Source organism: Echinops telfairi, unplaced genomic scaffold (genome assembly GCF_000313985.2).
Source record: "Echinops telfairi isolate 266 unplaced genomic scaffold, ASM31398v2 ScPeMD7_18;HRSCAF=68, whole genome shotgun sequence".
Classification (NCBI taxonomy): domain Eukaryota; kingdom Metazoa; phylum Chordata; class Mammalia; order Afrosoricida; family Tenrecidae; genus Echinops; species Echinops telfairi.
In genome coordinates, this window is record NW_022103915.1 from 75,624,849 (window position 1) to 75,634,301 (window position 9,453).

Below are 9,453 nucleotides of genomic sequence, written 5' to 3' on the forward strand. Positions count from 1 at the left end.
TTTTTTAACCCTAATGAAACTTTGGGCCTAAGTAGAAAATCAGTTATTCTTAATATTAATACTAGAGTTTAAAAATTAGCACAGTTTTGCCTTTGCTTACTTGAGAATCACATCACATCCCTGAAAAGTGGACTAGACTTTACCACTTAACCCTCCTTCTTAAAAGGAAGCTCTAGTGCATTACAAGTTGGGCTGCTAACCACAGGTCTGCAGTTCAAAACCCCCAGCACTCCCCGGGGAAAAGATGAGCTATTTGCTGCCATAAGGATTTATAGTCTTGGAAACCCTAAGAGGCAGTTCTGCTGTGACCTACATGGTCAATGACAGAGAGTCTGGGTTTTGTATTCCTTTATAAATCAAATAAAATCATCATGAATAGAAAAAACTAGCACAGTTTTTAGAATCAGCAGTTCTTTTACTAGCTATGATCTTGTCGCCATTTTGGTCAGGTCCCAAATGCTAACGAGTTACTACAAATGACAACTTTTGGACACAAAATTATTCTTTAAAAATTCATTTTTAACCCAAACAAATCATAGAGTTGGTGATCAGTACATACCTCTATAATATTTAACCATTCAAAGCCTTGCTGTCATTCACAGTGCATTGAAAAGGGAATTACTGCAGATGTAGTTAGGTTAAATTTTCACCCTGTGTGTCATTTGATCTCCGATCTGTTCTAATTTTTCATATTTTCTGTTTTTCAGTTGTTTTTTTCTTTTTCCTTTATTATTGTTATTGTTTTCTTGCTTTTTTGTTTTTTATTTTATACAAAACCCAGGATAGGTAAATCTATAGAAACAGTAACTGGATTAATGGTTTCTTGGGGAGTATGGCAGGGGGAGTTGGGGGAGATGTGACCTAATAAGAATGGGTACAAAAAGAAAAAAATACTCTAAAACTCATTGTTGTGATGGGTGTACAACCTTTGTTAATATTATTTATTTATTGTATGATATGTGAGTTATATACTAGTAAAACTTTAAAGTATTTAACCATCCGAGACTCAAAAACAGTCTATCTATATCTATATGAAGAAAGGCTAGTATGGAATCAGTGAAAAAGAACTTCAGATCTCTTAGGTTAATGGGCTTATCTATAATTAGCTTTTTATTGTTTTTCTTTAAGGATTTTTTTGGGTAAAAAATGAAAAGTGAAAATCTAGAAGTAAGCATGTGGCTTGGCATGAATTCAAAAACTGAAAAATCTATAAAGAAAATAAGGAAACCCAAAGTTGAAAATAAAAGCTTTTAAAATTAATTAAACTGATTGGTTTCTGTATGTTCTTCATTCTAATGTTATCTTTGTTATTGGTAAAATAAATTAGTATTAAAGCCATTGCATTTATGGCTTATTCTTAAGTGGAATATGATAGGTTTTATTGGTTATTTAATTTAAATCTTAATGTGCTTCTGAATATATTTATATGTATCATCATGATAATTGATTGCTATGTTGTTTGTCTAGTCAATTAAATTAAAATTCAAAAGTACTTTAGCGAGCAAGGGGGACCAAACTACATTTGTGTATTCAATGTAGATTTTTTTTTAAAGTGGTAAAAGTATGAGCACAATTGACTCCAGAATATCCATTGCAAATTAGATAAGAACGTTTCTTTTGTGAATTTTCATTCTTATTTACATATTTTAGTATGTGGCTGGCTCCAAAGGAAGTTTAGTTCCAGAAGATATTAGAAGACCTGCTCTAACATTAGTGCTGGGAGGCCTAGAAAATCCCAACCCTCTGTTGAGATGTGCTGCTGCAGAAGCATGGGCTAGATTAGCCCAAGTGATTGATGATGGAGCTTTTACTGCCGGGTTAGCCCAAGTTAGCTTTGACAAGTAAGTGAACTTATTTAATAATTATGGGCCATATAGCAAACTAGGTATAGTTTCCTAGTGTGTTGAATTTAGTGATAGCTTCATTCCAAAATTTAACTTAGAAAAGGAAATTTGACAAATGTGTATGCTTTAAAATAAAGAAAACCCCGTTTAGTTGGCTAGTCTTAGGACATAAAACTATCATTACTTCAGTTTCAGTTTTGAGATAATAAAAAAATTATCTAAACACGTGTTAAAATGGACCATCATTGGAATGGTAAGATACTTACAGAGATTTATTATGTAAAACTGTAGCTAGATAATAAACAGTCTGTTGACTATGGATCTAGAAACAAACTGTATTTTCATTTCTACCACTATCACCATACCCTTAGTTGGTTTATTCAATTCTCTTAGCATAAGTTTCCTCTGTTCCAAACAGGATGTTGTTTATACTGCCCTACCTCTAAAAAAGCATACTATATATACTCGAGTATAACCCAACCCGGATACCAGCGTAGGCACCTAATTTTACTATAAAAACTGCATTTAAAATGTGCTGAATGATGCTCACCTGCCCGACATGATCGCTGAAGACAAAAGGGGGTGCATAAGCAGATGTGGTGAAGAAAGCAGTTGGTGCCTGGCTATCAAAAGATATAGCATCTGGGATCTTAAAGGCTTAAGGTAAACAAGTGGCCATCTAGCTCAGAAGCAACAAAGTCCACATGGAAGAAGCACATCAGCCTATGTGATCACGAGGTGTTGAAGGGATCGGGTATCAGGCATCAAAGAAAAAAAAATCATGGCATTGAGAATGAGGGGCAGTGGGGAGTGGGGACTCAAAGCCCATTTGTAGACAACTGGACATCCCCTTACAGAAGGGCCGCGCGGAGGAGAGGAGCCAGTCATGGTGCAGGATGACAACAGTGAAACATATGACTTTCCTCAAATTCTTAAATGCTTCCTCCCCCAACTATCGTGACCCCAGTTCTACCTTACAAATCCTGCTAGACCAGAAGGTGTACACTGCTACAGATAGGAACTGGAAACAGGGAATCCAGGGCAGATGATCCCTTCAGGACCAGTGGTGAGAGTGGCGATACCGGAAGGGTGGGGGGGGGGGAGTAGGCTGGAAAGGGGGAACCAATTACAAGGATCTACATATAACCCCCTCCCTGGGGGAAGGAGAACAGAAAAGTGGGTGAAAGGAGACCTCGGACAGTGTAAGACATTGCAAAATAATAATAATTTATAAATTACCAAGGGTTCATGAGGGGGTGGGAAAGGAAGAGAATAAATGAGCCGATACCCAGCGCTCAAGTAGAAAGCAAATATTTTGAGAATGATGATTGCAACAAATGTGCTTGACCCAATGGATAGATGGTATGGATGGTAGGGATTGTGATAAAAGTTGTATGAGCCCCTGATAAATGATTATTTTTAAAATGTGCTGAAAAACTCGGCTTATACACAAGTATATACGGTAAATATAAATTCATTATAACTGTGTGTTTGTAGTGTTTGCAGCCTGTGATTATGATATGGTTAAAAACTTGAAGTTTGAGTCAGACTGATTTGGTTCAAATCCCAAATCTACCATTTCATAGTAGTGAAAGCTACCTTTTGTTTTCCTCAGTTATAAAGGGAGGGTTATAATAGGAAGAACCACCTGGTGGGGTACTTAGAAGGATTAAGGAAGTACTACATATAAAGCATTTAAATTTGTACTCTATACATAGAGAATTTCTCGTAAATCTTATCTTCTTGTGATTTAATTTTATAATCAGATTCTTCATTGAAATTCTCTTTGTATGTAATTCACATATCCAAGCAATATGGTAATTTTTAATGTTACATAATGATAGACTTACAATAATGTTTGCCTTATAAACTTAGTTTTTATATGCATATTTGAAAGTTTATATATATATATATTGAAGCTGTTCATACTGAAATGTTAAAATGTCAAATGTTTGGTTTTTTAAAATGTTATTACCATGTTAAAATGTCAAATGTTTGGTTTTTTAAATGTTATCACCATGTAATTCACATATCATAAAATTGATTAATCATATTAAGAAGTAAGCAGTCATCACCACAATCAATTTTAGAACATTCTCTTCTTTTAAGTGAGTTTTTCTTTTCAAAATACCTTTCAGGTTATTTCAAAATTTGTCTTATAATAGAAAATATAATTCAGAGCTTTGCAGTTATTTGTATAAAACGTGTTTCTTAAATGACAATATACATGCATTAGTTTTATTCCATAGGTGGTTACTTGTTTTTATTTCCATAATTATAGATTGAAATCAGCAAGGGATGTTGTTACAAGAACAGGGCATTCATTGGCTTTGGGATCCCTATATAGATATTTAGGAGGAATAAGTTCTTCTCAACACTTGAATTCTTGTGTTGGAATACTTTATACTTTGTCTCAGGACAGCACTTCTCCTGATATGCAGGTAAGCACTTCATGCGATACTTTCCTTGAAATTTATTATTTGTAGATGATGTAAACTCCGATTTTTATTAACAGTTTTTCATAAATGTTTTCCCTCTACTAAATGTCAAAGCTATTAACACTGGTGGATTGTTTCTTTAAAACAATTTATTTTTGGTATGTTTGGGAATATATAAGACAGAACATATACAAATTCAGCAATTTTTCCATGTATAATTCAGTGGCAGTTTACCTTCTTTGAGTTATGAAGTCATTCTGACCCACCTTTCTTTGTTATTCTTCCCATTTTAACATAAACTCTAAGGTTTCTTCTCATCTTTTGGGTTGCTATTTATCAATTTGATCTCATTGTTTTAAAAATCATAATGTTTAAGGGAGATATTCTTTAATAGTTAAGCTAAACTATTGTTTTAAGAATTTGGGGGATGTTTTTGGTTTCAGATTTTTAAATTATCTTAGGACAATAGTTTTAGAAGTTCATCCAGCCTCCAGGACTCCAGAAACTGTAGAGTCCATGTAAAATTGAAATTCTTTTCTGTATTCCTCTTTTGATCAATATTCTTTTATGAAATCTTTTGATCAAAATGTTCAGTAAGGGTGGCTTGGCATCATCTGACCCATCTGAACGCATGACAAAGGAGACAATTGTTCACAGGAGCAATTAGCCACACACTGCATATTTTCCTCCGATTCCTGATTCTCCTTTCTTTGTTGCTCCAGGCAGATAGAAACCAATAATTATCTCTTAGATGGCCACCTGCAAGCTTTGACAGCCCCAGGCACAGCTCAGTGACCTAGGAGATAGAATAGGCATTCAATGTACTATTAGGCTAAATACTGGGATGTCTCATGAAACCAAGACCCCAAATCCCCAAACCAAAGAACCAAATCTGATGAGGTGTTTGATTGTATATAAGTAACCTCAATAGCTACTCTCTATTTTTTTTCATTCTTTTGAGCATATTTTATCACATAATTTTTGTCTATTTAACCTTTTTATAGGTGTGTAGCTTCTTGACAGGAATTACATTGATGAGCTGTGTAACTCTCCCTTTACCAATTTGACTTTTCCATCACTGTCAACCTAACCTCTGTCCTCCCAAAACAATAATCCTCTTCCTTTTGCCACTAATAGCCATTAGTCTCTATGCAGTTGTCTCCTTGCAATAGTTGTACTTTAATGATAGACTTCTTCCGGTCTTTGTAATGCCATAAAGTTCCAACCATATTGTAGCATGTATCAGGCCATTCTTTCTCTTACATGTTAAATAGTGTTCCACTTTATGAATGTACTACATTTTGTTTAACCATTCATTTTTTATGGCCTTTTATGTTGTTTCCACCATTTGGTTGTTTTGATTGGTATGACCTCTGCTCTCAAGACATTTAGTATGAATGGAATTTCTAGGTTGTCAGAGTAAACCACCCTCTAACAACCAAGGGGTCCATAGGTGCAATCGTACAGCGATAATATAAAGGTTATAGTAAAGTCATAGAAGATAGGAAAGAGAATAAAATAAAGGAGTCAGACACATTTCATGGTAGCATGCTCACCTCTCGGATGGCCATGATCTCAGCAGCCAGGTCTGCTTAGAGAGAGAGAGTCTTTACTGTCTTGGAATATTTATAGGTAACCACACGACATGCATATTGAGTAGTTATATATGTTTCAAGGTGGGTGTTAATCACAGTAAAGTCCCTGAGCTCACAGGTGAGGAAACCTAATACCTGCATTGGGGGAAGGCATGAGGGGAGATGGATGCCAAGGCGGAAGGAGTTAATAAGAATGTCTTCTTCTATAGGGAAATATAATCAACCATGTGCTCACTTTAAGGCGGCATAACTGTTAGGGGAGAATCTGTGGGAATGATATCTAAAGAAGGATAATGTACTTGGACTTTATCTCAAACTTAACCAAAGTGGTGGCTTTCCTACCATGGAATACTAGCATTCCAGATTCCCTCTGTTATAAGTTAGGGAATATAGTCCTAGTCATATTTCCCTGTGTTAGTTTTCCACACTAGGTCATATGGTAGTTCTGTTTTTAGTTTTTTGGTGGAACCACCAAATTGTTTTCCACAATGACTGTACCTTTTGCATTCCCACTATCAGTAGATAAGGGTCCCAATTTCCCCACATCCTGGCCAGCACTTGTTATTTTCCGGGATTTTTTTGTTTGTTTGCATTTTTTTACATGTTTGTTTTACATCTGAGCCGTCTCTGCGATGACTAATGATGCTAGCTTGTTTTGGGGGGGGGTTTCTTAATCATTTTATTAGGGGCTCATACAACTCATCACAATCCATACACACATCAATTGTGTAAAGCGCATTTGTACATTCATTGCCCTCATCATTCTCAAAACATTTCCTCTCCACTTAAACCCCCGGCATTAGGTCCTCATTTTTCCCTTCCCTCCCCGCTGCCAGATGTTAGCTTGCTTTTCATGTGTTTGGTAGCTATTTGTGTGTCCTCTTTTGTGAAATTTTGGTGGATTTAAAAAATTCAATTCTTTCTCCATCTCAACTCAGTTTTTAAAGTCAGATTAAGCCTCTTTATTTTTTTTTCTGAAAATGAATCCTCCTTCCATCTTAATAACTGCTTCTACTATTTTGTAGAGCGGAACTTGTACAGGTATAAATGTCACACTTACAAGCAGTCATACTTACTCTTTAATATTAGTAAAGTTAATCTCACTCTGAAACTGAACCAAAACCTATTTACAATACATTCTTCACCCAGTCACCATCATTGTTGTATGTGTGCTTTTAAATTATTGGAAAGACTTTCATCTGTTCTTGCATTAAAGTGAGACTACATAAGTTAGAACCATATGCACATGTTCTGACTTACCTACAAATTCAGTTTAAAGACACACTTGGAGCTGCCCATATTATTTTTTTTCTAATTATGTTAATACATTTAATCCTCGCAGTAACCTAAGTTACATATTTCCATTATGCAGACAGACAAAAGAATTAAGTCACTTGCTCCAAGGTGAAAAGCTAATCATGAAATCATATTAAGAATATTCATAATAGACTCTAAATCCTACATTCTTTTTTTTTTTTTTTAATATGGAACGCTTCACGAATTTGAATGTCATCCTTGCACAGGGGCCATGCTAATCTTCTCTGTATCGTTCCAATTTTAGTATATGTGCTGCTGAAGCGAGCACTCTAAATCCTACATTCTTAACCACTTTACCTAACATGTTTGTCAATGAAATCTTTGTTCTTCTGATACCTTAAACTGTCGTTTTTTTCTCCTGTCCCTTTACTCCCTTATCTCTTCTCCATTCTTCTTGTGTGTTCTTGTATATTAGCATCTTAATAAGTTACCCTGTTTTTCGGTATTTTCTTTCTTACCTTTCCCTAGATGTAAGGCCAAATTTGTTTTCCTAAAAACCTTTAGTCTTGCCAGCTTCCTTACTGAAATGCTGGAAACTACTTGTTAGATCAACTTCTTATTCAAGTCTCATCACTTGACCCAGGAACCTCCTGTTATTACCCCAAGGTGCTGATTTTTCTTAACATATGATTTTTCTTACACGTTCTTCCCACGTGTGCCCTTCTCATAGATGCACTATTTTTCCTAATGCTTTTCTTCCTTTTTATTTTTCTCCACCAGTTCACATTCTTTAGTATCATGAGATCCAGGTTAGCCACTTCCTATGCAGACTTCATTTCTAGCTCAATGTCAGCTTTCCTTCTCTGAAATACCATAGTTAAAATAGCCTCCTCTATTTCATCTAAGCCAAAACCAAACCCACTGCCAACAATTCAATAATGCACTCAGTGACCCAAATAGGATTTCTAGGGCTGTAAGTCTTTATGGGAGCAAACAGCCTTCTCTTCCTCTTACAGAGCACCTGATGGGTTTGAACTGCCAACCTTGCACTTAGCAGCCCAACATTGAACAGCGCTGCTCATCTAGTTGCTGAAATTGACTTATCAGTTTTCTCATTCTTCTTTAAGGATATTTATTATATACCTCTTCCATTAGAAGTCTTTTATGAGTATGCGTAGATTTATATTGTGTATTGATTGATTAAGTGCACTTTCCTATGGCTTACAATATCATCAAATCTGAATTAATCATTTTATCTCTCAACTACAGATAAGAGCTAACTTTGGTAGCATAAGCTGTAAACTTATTTATGATCCATGTATAAAGAGATAAAACTTACTCAGTTCACTTCTGAAAAAGTGATTTTTTCCCCCTTGTTTTTTTTTTTTTTGGAAGTTTCAACTTTAACCGGTTATTTTCCTTTAGGCTTTTTTTCCCGTTCCGTTTTAGTTGGTTTTCCCCCCTTATCCCTTTTTTTTTGGTTTTTTTATTCTTTTTGATTTTGCTTTTCCCTTCGGTTTTTCTGTAGCTTCAAAATCAACCCTTGCAGCACTTTCCCAGACTTTTTAGGACATGTGCCTATATAGCCTGGCAAAATATTTCAGTCGAAACCTGATGCAAAGGCTGGTTCAGTATTTGCTGATCGATGGAACGGTGATTAAGCGCTTGGCCCCTCAGCTGAAGGTTGTGGTTTGAGCCCACCAGGTGCTCCAGAGGAGAAAGATGTGGGCAGTCTGCTCCAGTAAGGATCTATCATCTAGGGAACCCAGTGGGCAGTTCTTCCTGCCTTACGGGGTTGCTATGAGTCAGAATTGACACTTTGGCAACTTTGATTTTGTTTATTTAACATAGCTAACTCTACATGGCCAATCTTGTTCTATCTAAATCAGGTATTGTCAAAGTTATTATATAAAGGCCCAAATAGTGATATTTTATTGTAAGAAATATATATAACGTGAAATTTTCCATTTTAGCCATTTTTAACTGTATCATTCATTGACATTATATAATTACATATACACGTTTGTGCAACCATCACCACTGTTTCTAAACTTTTGTCATTCCAAACAGTCCCTCAGCACCCATTGAGCAATAACTTTCAGATAGTAAATTATTTACGCATGGTGAATCATATCTATCACAGCTACTCAGTCTGTCTGCCATTGTAGCAGGAAAACAGCCGTAGACAAATGGATATAAATCAGCACATCTGTGTTCCAGTAAAACCTGATTCACAAAACAAAGATCTCACGGTAGAAAATATGTAAAAATACACATACACATGAGGGCTTCAAAAATTTTGTGGACAAATGGAATTTT

General features: G+C 35.6%; 1 protein-coding gene and 1 non-coding gene across 2 annotated transcripts in view; one reads left to right on the top strand and one right to left on the bottom strand.

Moving 5' to 3' along the window:
- HEATR5A (HEAT repeat containing 5A) overlaps positions 1-9,453 on the top strand; it is a 151,049-nt gene that overhangs the window by 81,454 nt on the left and 60,142 nt on the right. Inside the window, exons 17-18 of the mRNA XM_045287650.1 lie at positions 1,651-1,841; positions 4,126-4,285. Of these exons, the coding sequence (XP_045143585.1) occupies positions 1,651-1,841; positions 4,126-4,285 (351 nt within the window). The remainder of the gene's footprint in view (positions 1-1,650; positions 1,842-4,125; positions 4,286-9,453) is intronic.
- Positions 7,356-7,462, bottom strand: LOC115868811. Its single transcript, XR_004045789.1, has one exon. It is a non-coding gene; the product is annotated as a U6 spliceosomal RNA (small nuclear RNA).